The sequence below is a fragment of the Schistocerca gregaria genome, chromosome X (genome assembly GCF_023897955.1).
Source record: "Schistocerca gregaria isolate iqSchGreg1 chromosome X, iqSchGreg1.2, whole genome shotgun sequence".
Lineage (NCBI taxonomy): Eukaryota > Metazoa > Arthropoda > Insecta > Orthoptera > Acrididae > Schistocerca > Schistocerca gregaria.
Window position 1 is genome coordinate 31,074,787 of NC_064931.1, and position 22,253 is coordinate 31,097,039.

The window sequence follows — 22,253 nt, forward strand, 5'->3', positions numbered from 1 at the left end:
CTCAAATTCCTCTACTTGATGCTTTCTTTCTGCCCTGCACTTCGGCACAGTGTGTATACATGCTGATGGAAAAAATCTCAGCACCAAAAAATGTAAAGTAATTTCAGAAACACATTAGTGTAGGTAACAAAAATTTAAGTAATTAACATTGTAAGATCATAGGTTAATGCAAGTGCAAAGTAAGCCATTGCAAATGTGAAATGCTGTTACATTAATAACTGGTGAAACTCACAGACTGTTGAATGCAAACATGCATGCATTGTGTTGTATAGGTGCGGGATGTCAGTTTGTGGGATGGAATTCCATGCCTGTTGCATTTGGTTGGTCAATACAGGGATGGTTAGTGCTGTTCATGGATGATGCTGGAGATGTCGTCTGATGATGTCCTATGTGTTCTTGACTGGAGACAGATCTGGTGATCAAGCAGGCCACGGCAGCATGTCAACACTCTGTAGAGTACATTAGGCTCCAACAGCAGCATGTGGGCAAGTGTTATCCTATTGGAAAGCACCCCTTGGAATGCTGTTCATGAATGGCTCCATGACAGATTGAATTACCAGATTGACGTACAGTTTTGCAGTTAGGGTGTTTGGGATAACCACGAGAGTGCTCCTGTTGTCATATAAAACCGCACTACAGACGATAACTCCAAGTGTAGGCCCAGTGTGTCTAACATGCAGACAGGTTGGTTGCAGGCTCTCAACTAGTCTCCCAGTTGTTAATGCAAAAATATAGTTTGATGCCAATCTGAAAAAACACTGTCAACATCCATATATATTATAAAAATGGTTGGATGTATGTGTGTGTTCCACATCTCCTCCTAAACCACAGGATCAGTTTCCTCCCAACCCTTACTATCAGGCAACAATAGATGTTGGGGTAAGAACCACTAACCTATCATGGTACAGGAGATAAGACTTCGTAAACAATGAGATGTGTGGAGAACTGTTGCATCGTGCCTAACGTTTAAATTTATTACTTCTTTGCTACTAACAATATTCATAATATATTTCACAGACAATGTCCACATATGCCACTGAATGTACCTACATAAATATATTGTTTTACAACAGATAGTTCAAGAGATGTGACATCATAAACACTGAGATGTGTGAAAAAATGCCTCATGTTGCATGAACTTTTAATACATGTATTCTTTACTACCACGACACTCATACAGTTTAGTCAGTTTAAGGAAATCCCAGAAACACGGCACCACTTTTGACAGCTTGCAATTGCAAAGTGCAAATGGCTTTAGGCAAAAATAATAGCTATCTATAGAGGTATGAAGAGGTGTTGTCATAGCGACATTTACAATATTGTGTTGCAAACATGTGAAACAGCTGCATCTAGCATACAGAAAGTGTACACTACCGATAGTTTCATTTTTTGTTTTCATTTCTTTTAGAAATTTGTCAAAATGAATTCCTGTGCAGTGCTGGGTTTGTCAGACAGCATTTAAATAAATACAATAAACATCCTATCCAATATACAATCTGCAATAGGGAGCATTTAATTTCTAATTGGTCACAGATATCTATTCCTACAGATAGCAGAGTGATTTCTCTCAATATGAAAAACATGTACTCTAACATTCTGACCACCCAAGTTTGCGACATCATATGTAGTAATTTAGATACTTGTGGTAGATGCCCTTGTGATGAAATACGAGGGTAATCCCAAAAGTAAGGTCTCCTTCAGGAAGGAGAGGGAAAGACGAAAGGATGTGGGTTTTAAGGGAGAGGGTAAGGAGTCATTCCAATCCCGGGAGCGGATCTCTCCCTTAAAACCCACATCCTTTCGTCTTTCCCTCTCCTTCCTGAAGAAGCAACCATCGGTTGCGAAAGCTAGTAATTCTGTGTGTGTGTTTGTGTGTTTTGTTCATTGTGCTTGTCTGCCGGCGCTTTCCCGCTTGGTAAGTCTTGGAATATTTGTTTTTAATATATTTTTCCCATGTGGAAGTTTCTTTCTATTTTTTATATATAGCATCAGTGTACATCTTGAAAATTTAGCTATTTTTTGACATAATCACCATTTCTGTCAATGCATTTTGTAGATGCTGTGGCAGTTTTTGTATGCCCATGTCATACCAGCTTGCCGCCATGCTGTTCAGAAAGTTATGAACCTCTTCTTTCACCTCATCGTCGGAGCCGAGTTGCTTTCCAGCAAAATGTTCTTGTAACCTAGGGAACAGGTGATAGTCACTTGGCGCCAAGTCAGGACTATAGGATGTGTGGGTGATTGTTCCACTGAAACTGTTGCAGGAGAGCAACAGTTTGCAGAGCGATGTGTGGGCGAGCGTTGTCATGGAGAATGTGTACGCCCTTGCTCAACATTCCTCTTCTCCGTTTGAGTTTTTTTAGAGTCTCACAGGACCTATCAGCATTAATTGTGGCCCCAGTTGGCCTAAAGTCGACCAACAATACTCCTTTCTGATCCCAAAAAATCGGTTGTTATGACTTTACCGGCAGACTGTGTTTGTTTGAATTTCCGTGGCTTTAGTGAAGAAGGATGCCGCCACTAGAATGATTGTTGCTTGGTCTCAAGTGTAAAGTGGTATCCCCAGGTTTTGTCACCCATGACAATGGAGTCCAGAAAGTTGTTCTGTTCGGCTGCAACGCAGTGAAGAAATGCACGGGAAGCATCAACTGGTTGCTGCATGTGATCCTCAGTCAGCATGTGAGGCACCCATCTTGTGCACACCTTCCAGTAGTTCAATGTTTCCATTAAAATTCTGTGAGCAGTGCTTCGGGAAACCTCAGAAACCAGCGTGCAGAGATCATCCAGGGTGATCTGCTGATCTTCACGCTTGATTTGCTCAATCTTCAACACTGTCTCCTCAGAAATTGGTGGTCTCCCGCACCTTTGTTTGTCGTGAATTTCAGTCTGACCACCTGCAAACTCTCTACACCACTTAGACATTTTTGACATCCGTGCACGACTCGCCATACACTTCCATCAATTGACAATGGATTTCAATTGGCACAGTGCCCTTTGTGTTCAAAAACCAAATAACTGCGTGCAATTCGCACTTGGCAGCAACATCCAATGAGAGCTCCATTCTTGACGACTGCCAACCCAAGACAGAGCCTCAGCACAACGTGCGCGTGTTTACACACAGCGCGTGAAGCACTTTTCATAACAGTGTGACCAACTGCCACACAAACAGAGATTTGCACTTATAAAAAAAAAAGCAGACCTTACTTTAGGTATTACCCTCGTAGATGAGGTGTTAAAACTGCCTGACCTAGTCTTAAAGCATAATTTTTTCAAATTTGGAAATCCATCTTTTCTCCAAGAAAGGGATAAGGGACTCACTTTACACTTAACCCTGGCATACTGTCTTGATAATATTTATATGACTCACGTCGAATGTGGCTATGTTTAACAGTCCCCTCTGTGTACAGAAAAGATTATGGCATGGTAGCGTTATGTAGGTGACGCGTTTATATTGTACAATGGTTCAGATGTGAATTGTGACACTTTTGTTAACCAGTTATGTTCCTATCAGGAAAATATTCAATTTACCGTTGCACATAATGTGGAGGGTATGCTCTCTTACCTCAGTTTACTCATTACCGTAAAGGACGTTCTTTACGATACTGTCTGCAAACCATTTACCAACAACACACTGCACCAGACATCTAATCATCAGGGGAAATATAAAAAGGCCACATTTGGGTTGCTCTTGTACCAACTCAATAGTGTAGTGCTTTTGCAGGAAGCCTTTAACCAGGAATACAAAGTCATCCAATGTGTTGCCTTTTCAACTGGCTACAGTGCGAACTACGTTAACAAGATTAATATGGAGAGGAAAAAAGGAAAACTACCCATCCTGCCACTTCACAAGGAAACACCAATTTGTCCTCAACTATGTTACAGCCGCACAGAGTGGCAGCGCAATTTGAGCCACCATGTCACAGATTGTGCAGCCCCTCCTGCCGGAGGTCCGAGTACTCCCTCGGGCATGTGTGTGTGTGTGTGTGTGTGTGTGTGTGTGTGTGTGTGTGTGTGTGTGTGTGTTGTTCTTAGCATAAGGTATTTTAAGTAGTGTGTAAGTGTGTGTGACCTCAGCAGTTTGGTCCCTTAGGAGTTCACACGCATTTGAACATTCAGCTATGCTACCAACCAATCAGAGCAACAAGAAATTAAGCTATCACAGAATAGCACACTTTGGTAAATTATCGGAGTGGATGGGAAAGCAACTTAATGGGAAAAGTATTGTTCGGGCTTTTTTAATTCCTAAAAATGTAGTGACCAGATACAGACATAAAGAAAATTAAAATTTTAACCAGCTCTAGGGGACAAGAGTACTGAGTTACGTGCGACAACTGTCCCCATAAGCATATTGGACAAACTGGGCATAGTTTAAATGTGCACTGTAAAGAGTATTTAAGTTTTCTACGAAAGCAAGCTGGGATCCATTCCAATTTTGTTTTGCTGTTTGCATCCTTAAATTATTTATTTATTTATTTATTTATTTTCTTTTAATTATCACTAGTCTTAGAAAGAGATGTTCCACAAGGTAAAGCCGCCATTCTGTAATTCAGAGTGTAAGACTAGACATTAGTCAGAATAAGTTCTTAATTAATTTGGACCATTTCAAGTAACTAGTTTTGCTAAAGATCAGTTCAGTAAACGAACAGTAATTATTTCTTATTCTACTTGCATTGTTTGCATGTAAACAGATGTAATTACTATATTACTAATAAAGTTAGGAAAAAACCCATAGAAATTATTAAAGTATTCATGTAGCTGATTTTCAAAGCATGGTAGGAACATCAGCACTTAATTGATTTCTGGATAATTAACACTTTTATGTATGGTACTGCTTATTTAGCTATTTTTGCAGTTTTCATCATCAAGAAGGCTTATTTTAGTCAAAACTCTTATTGTAACATGATGTTCAGACCAAAACCAGTTTTTGTGCCCTATACAATTAATTTGAGATGTAAAATTCAGATTGTAAATCATCAAAATTATGTATTTATCAATCTGAAACTTTAGTAGTCATTTTTTAAGCTATATAAGCACTGAGCCTGAAGGCTCTGTTCCAAGATTTAATGGTGCAATGATTTAGTTTTGTGAGTAAGTAAATGGACTGTGAAGTAAGACAATTAACAATGATTACTGATTAACTTTTTTATTAAAGTGCCACATGTATCGTTTAATGTGTGCCAGACTGTTGTAGGTTAGTTATGCTATACTGCACAGTGACTATCTATCATAATATAATTAGAAGGTGTAGGATGTGCATATCTAGCAAAGGAGACTTAATTACTTAATTAAGAGATGGACTGTCCATAACTAATTCAGTGAGGGGTGCCTGACAGTTATAAAACCTGTGAAACCAAATGTATGTGTCAACCACATTATTGGAAGTAGATAGTGCTGTACCCACCCATATTTATGACCAATTTTTTGCCATGGCCGCTGGCACCCAAGAACTAAAAGCTGATACATGACACGGTATGTCACAGTTCGGCTAACTCAAAAGTCTGCCATTGCTTCGCATTTCCACAAAGCAGGACAAACAATTTCTGCTATGGAGAATAATTTAAAAGTTTTACGTAAAGAGGATGTAAGATGAGCATCAACAAAAGCAAAATTAGGATAACGAAACGCGTTTCTGGAGATGAGAAATTTGTTAACATTGAGTATAGATTTAGATCTCGCGAAGTCCTTTCTGAAAGTATTTGTATGGAGTGTAGCCATGTATGGAAGTGAAACATACACGACAAATTGTTTAGACAAGAAGAGAAAATAAGCTTTTGAAATTTGGTGCTACAGAAGAATGCTGAAGATTAGATAGGTAAATCACTTAACAAATGAGAAGAAACTGAATAGAATTGGGGAAAAGAGAAATTTGTGGGTCAACCTGACTAGAATAAGGGATTGGTTGGAAGGACACACTCTGAGGCATCAAGGGATCACCAATTTAGTTCTTGATGGAAGAGGCCGAGAGATGAATACAGTAAGCAGATTCAGAAGGATGTAGGTTGCAGTAGTCACTCGGAGATGAGGCTAGCACATGATAGAGTAACATGGGGAGCTGCATCAAAGCTGTCTTTGGACTGAAAACGCAACTACAACAACATTTAAAGAAAACAAAGGGAACACCTTAAACATTTTAGAAGTGCAGATTGAGATCTTTGAAGCAGTCACCCATCCACACCTTGATAAACCGAACTGAGTTGAAACACCATACCATTTTGACTAATTTTGATTGCCCAAACTCCCAGAAATTGGCCATCTTCAGATCTTGCATACCAGATATGTATTGATGTTTTAAAGCCTGCTTAATATAGAAAAAATGAATATTTTTCAAAATTAAAAAAAAAAATTCATATTGTTTATACTTTCAAATTCATTCAATCACCACAGTGCTTTTGCTTAGTGTATTTATCATTTAATCCTGTAATATGATTCTCAGTTTTCAGTTATTCACAGAGTAAATGGCATTCTGTTCTCTGTGCTGTGTCACGTCATGCTCGTGCCTAGTTTTGCTTCACATCATGCCTGCTTAGCAGGTGTTCAGTTTGTAGTAGTACCTCTCTATGACCTCTTCTACCACATGACTGTCACAACAACCCACTGTAATGGATACCATACAAGATGGACTCTCAATAGCCTGGTGCAAGAACCTATCATTAGATGACCACTTTAAACTTTCATAGCTCCTTCATCACTGTCTTAAAGCTGTTGTCACAGGGGATGAGCCAGCTAACGTTGACATGCATGCAAACGCGATATCCAGTGTCATAAGACACAGTGCCATCGGCACAGGGAAAAAACTGGTTAACATCATTTTGTGAAGTCCAACAGCAGTTGTCAGCTTTATTTAGCTCGCAAACTATGCAGTTTGTTCATGATAATCAATGTGTGTAGAATTCCAATGTTATCTCTATTAAAACGCATATTTCCTTTCTTGTAAATAAAATAGAAAGAAACTTCCACATGGGAAAAATATATTAAAAACAAAGATTCCAAGACTTACCAAGCGGGAAAGCGCCGGCAGACACACGTGTGTGTGTGTGTGTGTGTGTGTGTGTGTGTGTGTGTGTGTGTGTGTGTGTGTGTGTGTGTGTGTGCGTGTGTGTGTGTGCGTGTGCGTGCGCGTGCGCGTGCGAGTGTACATCTGTCCTTTTTTTCCCCTAAGGGAAGTCTTTCCGCTCCCGGGATTGGAATGACTCCTTACCCTCCCCCTTAAAACCCACATCCTTTCGTCTTTCCCTCTCTTTCCTGAAGAAGCAACCATCGGTTGCGAAAGCTAGCAATTCTGTGTGTGTGTGTGTGTGTGTGTGTGTGTGTGTGTGTGTGTGTGTGTGTGTGTGTGTGTTTTTTGTTCATCGGCTTGGTAAGTCTTGGAATCTTTGTTTTTAATATATTTCCTTTCTTGGTAACATGCTAGTTATGTTGTTCCGTCTGTAACATATATAAATAAAAACTTAAATATCTGTGAATAGACAAAAATAAAAGATAGATATCTATTCGGTAAGGTTATCAGCTTATAAAAGTTCACCAAATCGAACGAACTCATGCCTGACTGTGTGTGCAAAATTATTTCTATTAATTTCATAGGGACGTCCCACAACCTTTTAGAAAATGTGAAAAGGGGGGGGGGGGGGGGATTGTATACAGGATGATGTGAACCCTGTACTGTTCAATCATCAGTTCTGTGCCGTGATGCCTCAACCAACTACACTATGGTGAAACTCAGCTTTCAGTGACCTCGAATTTTATAACTGTTTTCTACATGCTTTGATCATTAAAATGTCATTGACATTTAATTATAACAAATCTTTAAAGAACAACAAATTTTCATGAGTCTTCAGTGGGTCATGATACATGAGTTACAAAGTGAAAATAACTAAATATGAAAGTCCTTTAACCATCAACATGACCTTTCCAGTCATTTTATTACAGCAAATTGTACCAATAATCACTCATTTTAGTGACATTCAAAGTGCTGTTGGTTAGAAACAGCACATATTTATAGGGAGTAGCACATAATGTAATACCGACCGAATATGGGTATCTAATCAATGTGGCAAGTACATTTTGTGCTTTCTGCTTGTTGTGTTGGGAGCATTCTTGCTTCCTGTTGGTTTTACTTTATGTTGGCGAACTATTTCAGAACTTATTTTGTGTTTCACATGACAAAATGGCTCCTCAACAAGAAATTGCAGGAAGTTATGTCATAAAATTCATAGAGCGCCACATCGGTATTAGCTAACATGTTGCGTGTGCTGATAGGTTTAGCACAGTTTAATTGGTAACTTTCTGAAAAGTTTTTTTCTTATCAATTCTTCCTGGTTAACATGTGTTCACTCGCTGCCCCATTTTCTTTCTGTTTATGCCCGACTAGTCGGTTAAAAAAATTCCAGTTCATTTTTGTCTGTAGATCATTTAAGTAAACTGTATCCACCTGGCGGAGATCTCGTATGTGCTAGCTGCAATCCTCTTTCACTAGGGCTACGTTTAATAATGAGTCAACTTTTTAGACTTTGAATCAGTGATATCTTTCACTACACAGTGTCTGTTACCACTATTTCTCATTCCATAAGCATTTTATTGGAGCAGGAGTATCAATTACCACTGTTTCTGTCCTGTATATTCTAATTTGCAGGGATTTGCTCTTGTTTCCAAGGTATTTTATTTGAGCGTGATTATTGACACTTTCACCATTCGCATTATGGTGTACAAATTCAGAGTTTAGCCATTCAGTCATCCTATAAATTCAGAGTTTATCCATTCAGTGATCCACCTTTTAAGAGCTAATGCAATTAATCTGTTCACAAGTCGGACATTGGGACATCGTACATTCTCTCTAGGCTTGTGAAGCAAAAATCAGTGAGTAAAAACCTGTACCTATTTGTTGCTGTTACATGCTATGTATTAACAGCCTTTCATTTAAAAGTAGTAGTCAATACAGATTCTCAAAAATGGTTCAAATGACTCTAAGTACTATGGGACTTAACATCTGAGGTCATCAGTCCCCTAGACTTAGAACTACTTAAACCTAACTAACCTAAGGACATCACACACATCCATTCCCAAAGCAGGATTTGAACCTGCGACAATAGCAGCCACGTGGTTCCGGACTGAAGCGACTAGAACCGCTCGGCCACTGTGGCCAGCACAGATTCTCACCTGAATATGCTCCCATAATGGTGCATTGCCTAATAAAAGATCCCGTATACAACTAATGTGACCATGAATAAATTTCATTCGCTTTCACAATTTTTTTCAAACAATTCTTTAAGATTATTCTGCAGAATTTTTGAAAATTTCTTTACAGTAATATTGTATAGACTAAACAGTGGTTGCTCAAATAGCCCATCATAGATGCTGGAGAGGGGGGGGGGGATATTTTGGAACAGAAAATGAAAAAGCCAGTCCGTAAAAGACTGTGGTATTCATTTTCTCACAATACTCATTTCATTTCCCAGAATAGAACCCTAATAAACAGTTTGGAATGAAGCCACGAGCTGAGGTAGCATAAAGTCCAGTGCCACGCTTCCTAACAGTGCTTTGGTCGTTGCTTTTGCTGTTCTTTCTGTCAAGGTACACAAAGTCATTGAACAGAATGCTCCTCACAGCATGCAGATACAGGTATCACTAGACCTGTCTGTCAGTTTTCTTGATGGTAATCTTTTTATTCTAAGAACCAAGCCAGTGAAGACACTTTTGAAGAGACAAGTTTAATCTCATTAAACAACTATGTTTCCTTGAGGCTAAAAAGAAGTTTGTTTAACATAGGCTACTCCTTGCGGCGATGATGATGATGATGATGATGATGATGATCTTCATGTTGCATTGTGCTGAATGTGTTCCTCTTGGTTACCCACCTGTTTTATCCTTTTTTGTTTTTCTGTGCTTCCAGGAGAGCCTTTCCCCGTGTTTCCAGGAGAGAATGGTCTGATGATGCTTCACCATTCTCATCTTTCTTCCTTACCTGATTATTTCCTCTTCTCAGCACTGTGGAGTTATGAATGTTATGTCCAGTTACTGTGTGTCGAGTACTCTTGTAACTTCTAACATTGAACACCCCACTGTTCTATTCCAGTGGGCAGCACACAAATTCACACCCTTTTCTGTGGAAAGGGACTCCCCTCAATACCTGTAGAAGCTGTCAAAAGTGTTCTCAGATAATCATTTTTATGACAAAACTTGGTGTTGGGACTTGACAAAATTACTGTTAAAACAGTGTGTTGTGTACATAGGTATGCGTAGTCAGCGTGTACACAACTTTCCCACTAGAGCGTGCCCCACTAAGCACAACAGCACAGGTGCAGCACTCGTCCATCTCCGCACTATGAGATGGCACTGTCTTAGAGACGGACCAAATTCAGCTCCCGCCGATCCGCGTGTTAATATGTCACGCAGCCAATGAGATTGCTGCTAACGTAGAACCTTTTCTCCTCGCGGATCACACTCGCGCAGTGATGTCTGAACGCGCAAGGTGTTATAACGAGTGTACAGACCTCCGAGTAGTCAGTCTGCATTAGTCTGTAGCCAAGTTTCAGTCTGCACCTAATAAGATTATCATATTCCTGTACATAGCCATGAAGATAAATGTATAGACACTTTGTCAAGTATCAGAGGATATGTGAGAATAAGATTAACTTACCAAGACCAAAGGAACTTCAGATTAACTTACCAAGACCAAAGGAACTTCAGATTGTCAATTGTAAATAGCATCCAGAATGAAGTTATTATTTTAATAAATGTGTGTGAAAATTAATCAAGTTCTGTTTAAAGTTGGTCACCGTCAATCTGCTACTCAAAGCGTGCAAGTGGCATTTCTATCGTCTGACCTAATGGCAGAAGATAAGAACGCGAAATCCCGAAGATGGGCTAAAATTTACAGACGCGCGAAATTTGGCACGTACTTCGATGCGAGATGCCTTTAATGGGTTCCACAATGAAACATTGTCTCGAAATTTGGTAGAAAATCCGAAGAAATTCTGGTCGTATGTAAAGTACACAAGCGGCAAGACGCAGTCAATACCTTCGCTGCGCAGTGCCGATGGTACTGTTATCGACGACTGTGCCGCTAAAGCGGAGTTATTGAACGCAGTTTTCCGAAATTCCTTCACCAGGGAAGACGAATGGAATATTCCAGAATTTCAAACACGAACATCTGCTAGCATGATTTTTTTAGAAGTTGCGAAGCAACTCAAATCGCTTGACACGGGCAAGTCTTCAGGTCCAGATTGTATACCGATTAGGTTCCTTTCAGATTACGCTGATACTATAGCTCCTTACTTAGCACTCATATACAACCGCTCGCTCACCGATAGATCTGTACCTACAGATTGGAAAATTGCGCAGGTCGCACCAGTGTTCAAGAAGGGTAGTAGGAGTAATCCATTTAACTACAGACCTATATCATTGACGTCGGTTTGCAGTAGGGTTTTGGAGCATATACTGTATTCAAACATTATGAATCACCTCGAAGGGAACGATCTGTTGACACGTAATCAGCATTGCTTCAGAAAACATCGCTCTTGTGCAACACAGCTAGCTCTTTATTCGCACGAAGTAATGGCCGCTATCGACAGGGGATCTCAAGTTGATTCCGTATTTCTAGATTTCCGGAAAGCTTTTGACACCGTTCCTCACAAGCGACTTCTAATCAAACTGTGGGTCTATGGGGTATTGTCTCAGTTGTGCGACTGGATTCATGATTTCCTGTCAGGAAAGTCGCAGTTCGTAGTAATAGACGACAAATCATCAAGTAAAACTGAAGTGATATCAGGTGTTCCCCAGGGAAGCATCCTGGGACTTCTACTGTTCCTGATCTATATAAATGACCTGGGTGACAATCTGAGCAGTTCTCTTAGACTGTTCGCAGATGATGCTGTAATTTACCGTCTAGTAAGGTCATCCGAAGACCAGTATCAGCTGCAAAGCGATTTAGAAAAGATTGCTGTATGGTGTGTCAGGTGGCAGTTGACGCTAAATAACGAAAAGTGTGAGATGATCCACATGAGTTCCAAAAGAAATCCGTTGGCATTCGATTACTCGATAAATAGTACAATTCTCAAGGCTGTCAATTCAACTAAGTACCTGGGTGTTAAAATTACGAACAACTTCAGTTGGAAGGACCACATAGATAATATTGTCGGGAAGGCGAGCCAAAGGTTGCGTTTCATTGGCAGGACACTTAGAAGATGCAACAAGTCCACTAAAGAGACAGCTTACACTACACTCGTTCGTCCTCTGTTAGAATATTGCTGCGCGGTGTGGGATCCTTACCAGGTGGGATTGACAGAGGACATCGAAAGGGTGCAAAAAAAGGGCAGCTCGTTTTGTATTATCGCGTTATAGGGGAGAGAGTGTGGCAGATATGATACACGAGTTGGGATGGAAGTCATTACAGCATAGACGTTTTTCGTCGCGGCGAGACCTTTTTACGAAATTTCAGTCACCAACTTTCTCTTCCGAATGCGAAAATATTTTGTTGAGCCCAACCTACATAGGTAGGAATGATCATCAAAATAAAATAAGAGAAATCAGAGCTCGAACAGAAAGGTTTAGGTGTTCGTTTTTCGCGCTCGCTGTTCGGGAGTGGAATAGTAGAGAGATAGTATGATTGTGGTTCGATGAACCCTCTGCCAAGCACTTAAATGTGAATTGCAGAGTAGTCATGTAGATGTAAGACCACGAGACCTATTGCTGACACTCACCTACTTTGTTAGAGCGACAAGTCAAATAATCTGATGGTGTGTGTACCGAAGGTCGTACAGTACGCACACCACACAGTGCTAATATAAAAACACTAGATCACAGCAACAGCTGATGAATTCACAATACGGTATGTTTCACGAGAGCTGAGGAGCATGAAAGCACCTGATACTCAACCCTACATACTACTGTGTAATACTGGCGTGCAATACACTGAAGTAACAAGTCATGGAACACTGATATGCACATATACAGATGACTGTAGTATCGAGCACACAAGGTATAAAAGGGGAGCATGGACAGAGCTGTCATTTGCACTTGGGTGATTCATGTGAAAAGGTTTCTGGCGTGATTATGGCCACACAATGGGAATTGACAGACTTTGAACATGGAATGGTAGTTGGATCTAGGCAGTTGTTGGGAAATCTAGTATTTCAAGGTGTGCCGAGAATACCACATTTCAGGCATTACCTCTTACTGTGGACAACAAAGTGGTCAACGGCCTTCACTTAATAACCAAGGGCAGCAGTGTTTGTGTAGAGTCATCAGTGCTGACAGGAGAAAAAAATGCTGCATAAAATAACCACAGAAAACAGTGTGTGACATACGATGAACCTATCAGTTAGGGCAGTGTTGCAAAAATTTGGCGTTAATAGGCTGTGGCAGCAGATGACCGAAGCAAATGCCTTTTGCTGACAGCACTACATCGCCTGCAGCACATCTCCTGGGTTTGTGACCATATCAGTTGCAAAACTGTGAGCTGATCAGATGAGTCCCAATTTCAGTTGGTAAGAGCTGATGGTAGGGGTCAGGTGTGGCACAGTTCCCACGAGGCCGTGGACTCAAGTTGTGAACGAGGCACTGTGCAAGTGGGTGGTGGTTCTATAATGGTGTGGACTGTGTTTATATGGATTGGACTGTGGCCTCTGGTCCAAGTGAACCTATCATTGATCAGAAATTGTTATGTTTGGCTACTTGGAGACCATTTGCAGCCATTCATGACTTTGTGTCCCCAAACAACAATAGAATTTTTAAGGGTAAGAGTGCAGCATGTCAGAACATTCTGGCCAATTCGAGTGAGTGATTTGGCCACCCAGACACAAATCCCATCGAACATTTATGACACATAATCAAGAGGTCAGTTCCTTGCACAAAATCCTGTGCCAGCAGTATTTTTATGATTATGGATGGCAACAGAGGCAGCATGGCTCAATATTTCTGCAGGGGTCTTCCAACAACTTGTTGAGTATATGCCATGTCGAGTTGGTGCATAATGCCAGGCAAAAGGAAGTCAGGCAAGATGTTAGGAGATATCCCATGACTTTAGTCACCCTAGTGTAGTGTGTGCATAAATTCCTGATTTGTCAGTTTGGGATGCTGGGTCATCGTTGGTGTTCTGTCAGCAATAACTTCCTGTCCTGTCCACCAGGCTGTAACATCCAACATTGCAAGTTGTTATAATTGCACTGTAGTGTCATTTTAAGTCCTTGTGGAACTAATAATTCCTACACCTACAGTGATGAATTTTACTTCAATAACAATTTGAGTAAAAGTAAATCCAGCAACTTGTATATCTGTTTTGTTACTGCTGCTGCATGATAAATGTTCACTATTGACATCATTTCCAGTGGAAGTGGATAGCGATAATTGTATAAGTATTCTTGAAAAAGGAGGTAGCAGTCTGTTCATGATTTCAGTGGTGATTATTAATGGTAGCCAATTTTCTAGTTGAAGCACTGTTTGACTACTAAGAACAGAAAAAATAAACATTGAAACAGTGCTGTTTAATCTTTGGCCCATAGTACCATGTACACTCGTTTTCATTATTGTATTCTGTTGAAAAGTTGCGAGTCATGTTCCCAGAAAAGCGTTAGAATTGAAAGTTATGTTGAATTTCAGGACTGGAACATCTCTTTTTCGTTCATTCATGGCACACTGTAATTTGTAAGAAGTTACAAACATTTTCTGATAACCTATGCATACCACATTTTTTGTCTTATGATATTTCCTGCAAAAAGAAGTGTTTATTTCAGTTTTCTTATTTGGGGAAACTATGGAAATTGTTTCTGGTTGGACTGTCTAAATCATATATTTCATGATCTCCCCTTTCAGAGTGTCTTTAAAAAAAATCAGTAAACAAATACAAGTGTTACTATAGTGTGACTGCTATAAACATCACGTACAGAAATGTTTGAGATTTAATTTCTGTTTCAGACTATAATTATAAAATTTGTTTCAGTTAAGGATGAAAGTAGTCACACGATCGGTGTTGAGTTTGGATCTAAAATAGTGAATGTTGGAGGAAAATCTGTGAAGCTACAAATATGGGACACTGCAGGTCAAGAAAGATTCAGGTGAAATAATTATCTGAATTGGTGCACAAACATAACATTTAAGTATTATTTTTGTAACAGTTCTTCAGTTTTCTAGCTCTACTTGTCTAGTTTCTGTAAATCATGTATTGTACAATACTCTAAGAATATTTCAGTAACACTAACTGTTTTTACTGATGGTTGTTTGCATAGTATATATCCTCAACAGTAGAAATAAATATTATTCGTAATGTATTTTATTCCATTATTTATGTGTAAAAATGCCGTAACATCAGAGCTACTCATTTTTTATGGCAGATAGTTTGTAACGTAATCCAAAGTTAACAGGATTTTACATTGAAATACAACTTCCATACTATTCTAAGAATGTGTGGGAAATTGGTTGTCTCTCTCACATTTCTACCATCTTCCTCAGTGATCATATTTGTGGAAAGTTGAACCTGATTGAAACAAAAATTATTTTCAGTTTAATTTTTACACTTGGGACTTTGTGAGACTATTGCCACTCCTTTGTAATTAAAATTAAATTATTTAACTGAAGAAGAAAAAAATTCACCACGCAAGAGAAATATTACCTTTCATTGAACTATGCATGAAAATCTAAATGTATAACTGATGATCTGGATGGTACGTTGTCAAAAGAGAAGTATTTCGGAGGTTTTCCTAAACCAGTAATATGAGAATATAAAAACCAGGTGGTTTGAGGTAGCATGTCTACAAGGAGAATATTGGCTACAGAAGCACAGTGAAATGATGACAGTGTGCAAGACAGAGGAGGGCAAGTGTCTTTACAGTTAGTTAATTCGCACACAAATCCCATAATGAAGCAAAGCCTTCAGGGTTGTGGAACAAGTAAACAACTTCAAGTTATGTCCTCTTGCACTACTCACTTGGTGTTTCATATACTACTTCATGCTAAGGAGTTATGTGGCGTTACTGTTTACATACAATCTATATACTGGATAATTTAAAAATCTGTATAATACAAATGTTAGTATTAGCTGGAATTTGCAGCCTGAGGTACAAATATACTAATATGTCATACAAGTCATTAATAAGATACTCTTTTACTCGATTTTGGGTTTCTGGTGATTTGTAATTTCCTGTCTCCTTGCCACAGAATTTAAATGCCATTCTGAACATTACGGGTACCCACAATCTAAGTGAAAATTAATTTCACTTCTAGTATTGTGGCTGTGATTTTCATAGTTCATGATAAATTATCATGTTATTAACCACAAGTACAGTTGACCGTTGGGGAGTAAGTGCATTAACACATGAATATAAGAATCCGAGCAACCTTGTAAAGGCTTCTGCAAGATGTTCGGTTATCAACTTTAAACAATATTCTAATTACACACTTCTGTAGAGTACATACTGCCTTTTTACTTTAGCTGCATCACTACAGGACATTGCGTGAAAGTGTGCTAGCAAATCCCATCTGCGAGTCAACACGATCGGCGAGATTTCTAAGTGTAAAGCAGACATAACCAAGTTTCTTGGTTAACTTACCTACTTACTAGTGCTATTTCAGTTTCTTATCCGTCTCGATGCTTAAAAACTTCACACATAGCATTTAATTTTATGTGTGCGCATTTACCTCTACCAATACTTCCTTATAAGTCATTTTAATTTGTTTGAATATTATTTTGAATGCTTCAGCAAATTAGTAATGCAAGTAACATTCAGCTGCAGTCTGTGTTGCAGTGTTAGGAGTAACCTTGAGAGGTAACGGGTCACTCACACGCACATGTTGTTACACATTCAACAGAACACATCATCAAAAGTTTGGCAGCTCTCTCTCTCTCTCTCTGCTTCACATGAGAATGCAGAGCATTCTCAGTAATCTGCTTGACATCGTCCTCAGTTGTGTAGTTGAGGTTACTGCTGCTCCTCTGACCATCCCCCCTCCCATGATTTTCTGTATCAAACTCTTTCCCCAGAGAGCCTAAACACAGGTGAAACCACAGAGCCCTGCACTTGTCTTATAAATACTTGTTACATGCAGGGAGTCTTGTGCTGATTGTGGATTCACTTCCCATGACTGTTCTCTTGTGGAAGGATGACAGATAGCAAGAAAGGACAAAAATTGGTGAAGGGTGAAAGAAAGGCAAAAAGGAAAACAAGAAAGAGGAAAAACTGGAAGGAAGAGTAGAAAAGGGATAACAGTGTGTAGTACGGGATAAAACAGATCATGACAGGTGGGTTCCTTGAATTTAGGTGTCAGTGTAAGAACACAAAGTAAGTCAGTAGTCTGCATGCTGACTCGCTGCTTTGTCGAGTGCAGTTATACGCTCCTACGGTTGTACGCAGAGAAGGCTGGTTAGCCTGAGAGTCAAAGTGCAGCATTGCCATTACGAGTAGAAAGGTGCACATACTCAGGTAGCTCTGCAGTCTCTCTTACACAATTTTACAGAAACTATTTGGTAAAAAATAATTTTTATGTTACTTACAGCTTTATATTTGGCTTTATGGTGAAGTGCCTGTCATTTCATTAATGGTCATAGTTATTGTGATATTTCCCATTTAAATAAGACACTGCATGAAATTCTAAAAGTTTACAATGAAAAATAGGGATTGCTATAATTTTGCACTTGGTGCATATTACATCATATGTTGCTGCATATGAAATTTAGCTGACACATTGAAAATATTTCTTTAGACTTGGGACCAGTGTCTGTCTCCAATATTGAGATAATTGATTTTTGTCACGCACTCAGTTTACAGTGCACATGCACACACCAGTGATAAAGCCAGAATGAAATATTCATAACATCCCTTGTATCGCATAATGTTTGAGGTATTGAAACAAAATTATGGAAAACGATAGTCTACAAAGAGGAGAGTATTTTTCTAAAATTTCGTTATCTGCTTCATTATTCAAATAACTATAGATTTTTTCAATTAAACAATGTGATTTTTAAGGGCTATTGATAGCTGGTGAAACAAAATTTTCTGTGGTGTGTACAGTAACTTAAGTGGAGAAATGATAAGTTTATTTTTTTATGTAAACAATGGGTTTTTTCATAAACTACTGACCTGCGCCCCCCCTCCCCTGCCCTGCCACTTTTTTTCCCAATTTCAGCTACATTAGATTGCTAGTGTAATGAATATTTGTGAGCACTGCTGTGTTTTGGCAAAATAAGAAAATTTTAACATGGCAGCAAGAAGATAAAAATGTAGGTGTTACTCAAAATTCACCACTAATGCCACTTCCCTTAAGTAAAAAAGGTTAAAAAAGTCAGGCAAAAACAAATCACTGCTTTTGTTGGATTTTCAGAAGTTTGTAACCTAGTGTGTTTTTAACAATGTGCAGCTGGTACTGAAATTTATCAAGGCATTTTCTTTCTACACATCCGTGCTCTGAGAAAAATAAAGAGAATTCACAGTACATGGTGCACAATCTTTTTGTTCTTATCCCCATTAAAAGTGATTGCTGAGCTGTTTCATCTCAAATATTTTTTGATATGTTAAGGATATTATCTATTCTCATGTCGGTGAGGGGTTGCACATGGCTCATAAAAGAAATTAACCATGTTTTTATGAATATAACTATTCTTCTTTTGGCTTGGGAATAGTTGTTTTTGTTAATATAATACATTTATAACTCTGAAGTTGTGGTCACTCTTATGACCTGTAGAATCCTGTTCACTATTGTCAATCGGAAAATAGATTATCAGTATCTTTGATGAACTAAAAGATATTTAAGGTGAATATGTTTAATCCTTTAATCATAGGATCAAAACAGTTGTTGAATACTGCCTCCTTGTCGAATATGGAGTGTCCAGGAAACCTGCTTTCTCATATCAAGACAACTTTCAAAAAAATTGTATTCACGAATTTTATTGCAAAAGAAAAAAAAAATACAATACTTCCCTAAGTGTTAAACAGATTTGTTGCAAGCAAAGGGCGACAAACAAAATAAGAAATCTCTTCAGTATAATAATTCCAAGTTTACGCTACATAAAATGTACGAGCAAAGTAATGAGCTTTGACGCTTCTGTCCTAACTGCAAGTCTGCTGTAGAACTGAGGCATGGCCAGTCAGGCACGGTGCTTATGTTCTCTTCTCATAGAAATCGCTGCTGTTGCGTTGTTGTCCTGGAGAGGTGTCAATCAGTGTGCAGTTGGCTGAAGTCTTCTTCACAGCCGTTTCTGCTCTATTTTTCCCGACTGGTGAGCCGGCACTTCTCTTTACATCGTAACAACAATGGTGTGTTATTTGATGTGAATTTTGTTATTCTCTTATTTCTCAAATCATTGAAGTGCAGAAAGAAAATTCTTTGAGTTTCCGCACCAGCTGTTCATTACAAAAAACACACCGGGCTACAGGATTCCACTGAAATTGCAACAGGAGTGATTTAATTGTCCCAGACTTCTTACCAGTTTTCACCTTCTGAGTGATGTCATCAGTAGTGAGTTTGGACTAAAAACCTACATTTTTCTTGTTGGCATGTTAAAATTTACTTCTTGAGCCAAAATACAGTGGAGTTTACACACCACCACCACCACCACCACCACCACTTTGCTGACATGCTAGCGCAGATGCTATTGTGACAGAATCCTGAAACAGTGGTTTATTAAGTGAGGAACTAAGGCCATACCAGGTCAACAGCTTATGAAAAAGCACATCCTTGGTATAAAAATAAACATGTAATTTCTTCACTTATGTTTCACCAGCTATCGATGGTCCTTAAAAATTAAATTATTTCATTGAAAAAATCTATAGTTACTTCAATACGCCAACCGATAATGAACTCTCACACATGAACCATACGAGATGCTCTCATTTCCATATCTCAGATCATTTGTGAGATATGAGGGATGTTATCAATATTTCATTCTGGTTTATCACTGGCGCATGTCCCCCTGCAGGTCCGGGGGTTAGAATAGGCCTGAGGTACTCCTATCTGTCGTAAGAGGTTACTAAAAGGAATCTCTCATGTATTCGCCTTTATGCAATAGTCCCCTGTAGGGTTTGACCTCCATTTTTTAAAATTTTTCCCGAAATGCGAGCCAATTGGAGAACGGTGCCTTACCTGTGCATTGTGTCCGTCGTGCACCAAGACCTATCGCATCCTTGGCCACATGGGTCTGCACTTCTGCTCACTCTCCAACTGTTGGGTGAGGTCACCCTCCTGGGTGCGTATTTTTCCATCAACTGTGCAGTATTGTTTTCTACGCTGATGATGATAATGGACTTGTTTTCATGGTTGCACCTGATATCCAGCCCGGTAGCCAGTCCGTTGTGGTGGTGCCGCCATGTGCACTTTGGTTGTAGCCCCCTGACAACACAGGGATCGCTCTGCTGATGCCTGCGTCATTAACTCCTCACGTATGCCAAGGGGTAGATGCCCATTAATTCAACGCACAGAAGTAAGACTCCAAATCGTTCCCCTCCCTGGCCACACCATGGGAGGAATGTCAGCTCTTTTATTCACCCCCCCCCCCCCCCCCACCGGTACCTTGTATGTTCAAGAGCTGATAGGGGAATCTTTCATGACGATGAAGCCTCAGTTTTTTATTGAGCATCTTAGAGGACAAGTTTGGGGAGATGGAGGGCTTGTCCAAAATGAGATCTGGGTCAGTCTCGATCAAAACAGCATCCTCTGCCCAGTCACAGGCATCACTCGCTTGTGACTAGCTGGGGGATGTTTCTGTAACCATCACGCTCCATAAGAGCTTAAACATGGTCCAAGGTATTATATTTCACAGGGACCTTCTTTTGCAGTCGGACGATGAGCTGCGTGCCAATTTAGAGCGGCGAGGTGGAGATTCTGGCGTCCACTGAGGACCTAAATCTCGCCAGATCCTCAGACACAATGGATATAGACTGCTGAGGCAATAAGTCGGTGTTTCCACCGTCTGGCTGAGGTACGGCAACTGTTAAGCTTTCCACCTGCTTTCTGCATTGCTCCAGGAAACCTGATTCCTGACAATGTGGACCCCTGCCCTCTGTGGCTATAAGGGATATTACAGGAACCATACTGTCTATAATCGAGTGCCAGGTGGAGTTTGCTTTTATGTCCTAAACTCAGTCTGTAGTGAAAATGTGCCCCTTCAAACCCCTCTTGAAGCTGTGGCTGTCAGAATGACGACGACACAGGAAATAACTGTCAGCAATGTATATCTTCCTCCAGATGGTGCAGTACCCCTGAATGTGTTAGCTGCACCAATTGATCAAGTCCCTAAACCTTTCCTACTTTTGGGAGATTTTAAAACCCATAACCTCTTGTGAGGTGGCACTGTGCTTACTGGCCGAGGCAGAGGTGTCGAAACTTAACTGTCTAAGTTTGACCTCTGCCTCCTAAATACTGGGGTCACTACACATTTCAGTGTGGCTCATAGTAGTTACTTGGCCATTCATTTATCAATTTACAGCCCAGGAGTTCTCCCATCTATCCACTGGAGAGCATATGACAACCTGTGTGGTAGTGACCACTCTCCCATCTTCTTGTCACTGCCCGTCAGGCCCATGGATGCCTGCCCAGATGGGCTTTAAACAAGGCGGACTGAGAAACTTCACATCTGCCGTCTCTGTTGAATCTCCCCCATACGGGAACATAGATGTGATGGTTGAACAGGTGACTACAACAATTGTTTCTGTGTCAGAAAATGCGATCCCCCCACCCTTTAGGGTGCCCCCAGCAAAAGGCAGTCCCTTGGTGGTTGCTGGAAGTCGCTGAAGCAATTAAGGAGTGTAGGTGAGCTTTACAGCAGTCTAAGTGGCACCCTTCCGTGGAGCACCTCATAGCCTTTAAATGGTTCCATTCCCCCATTCGCCAACTTATCAAACAAGGAAGCAGGTGTGCTGGGAAAGATTCGTCTCGCCCATTGGGTGCCATACGTCACCTTCCCAAGTCTGGGCAAGGATCAAACTTATTTTCGGGTACCAGACTGCAATAGGCGTTTCTGGTGTTAATATAAATGGTGTATTATTTACGAACACAATTGCGATTGCCGAGCACTTTGTTGAGCACTATGCTCGAGCCTGTGCATCAGAGAATTACCCCCCCAGCCTTTCGCACTCTCAGACGGCAGCTGGAAGGGAAAGTCCTCTCGTTCACTACACACCACAGTAAATCCTCTTAATGCCCCATTTACAGAGTGGGAGCTCCTCAGGGGCTTTGCACATTGCCCCGACACAGCTCCTGTCCCTGATCAGATCCACAGTCAGATGATTAAACATCTCACATATGACTACAAGCGACATCTCGTCATTTTCAAC

At 40.0% G+C, this 22,253-nt stretch overlaps 1 protein-coding gene across 1 annotated transcript in view; it reads left to right on the forward strand.

Annotated features, from left to right (window-relative positions):
- LOC126298504 (ras-related protein Rab-4B) overlaps positions 1-22,253 on the forward strand; it is a 99,690-nt gene that overhangs the window by 14,659 nt on the left and 62,778 nt on the right. Inside the window, exon 3 of the mRNA XM_049989840.1 lies at positions 14,933-15,047. Coding sequence (XP_049845797.1) covers positions 14,933-15,047 — 115 coding nt within the window. The remainder of the gene's footprint in view (positions 1-14,932; positions 15,048-22,253) is intronic.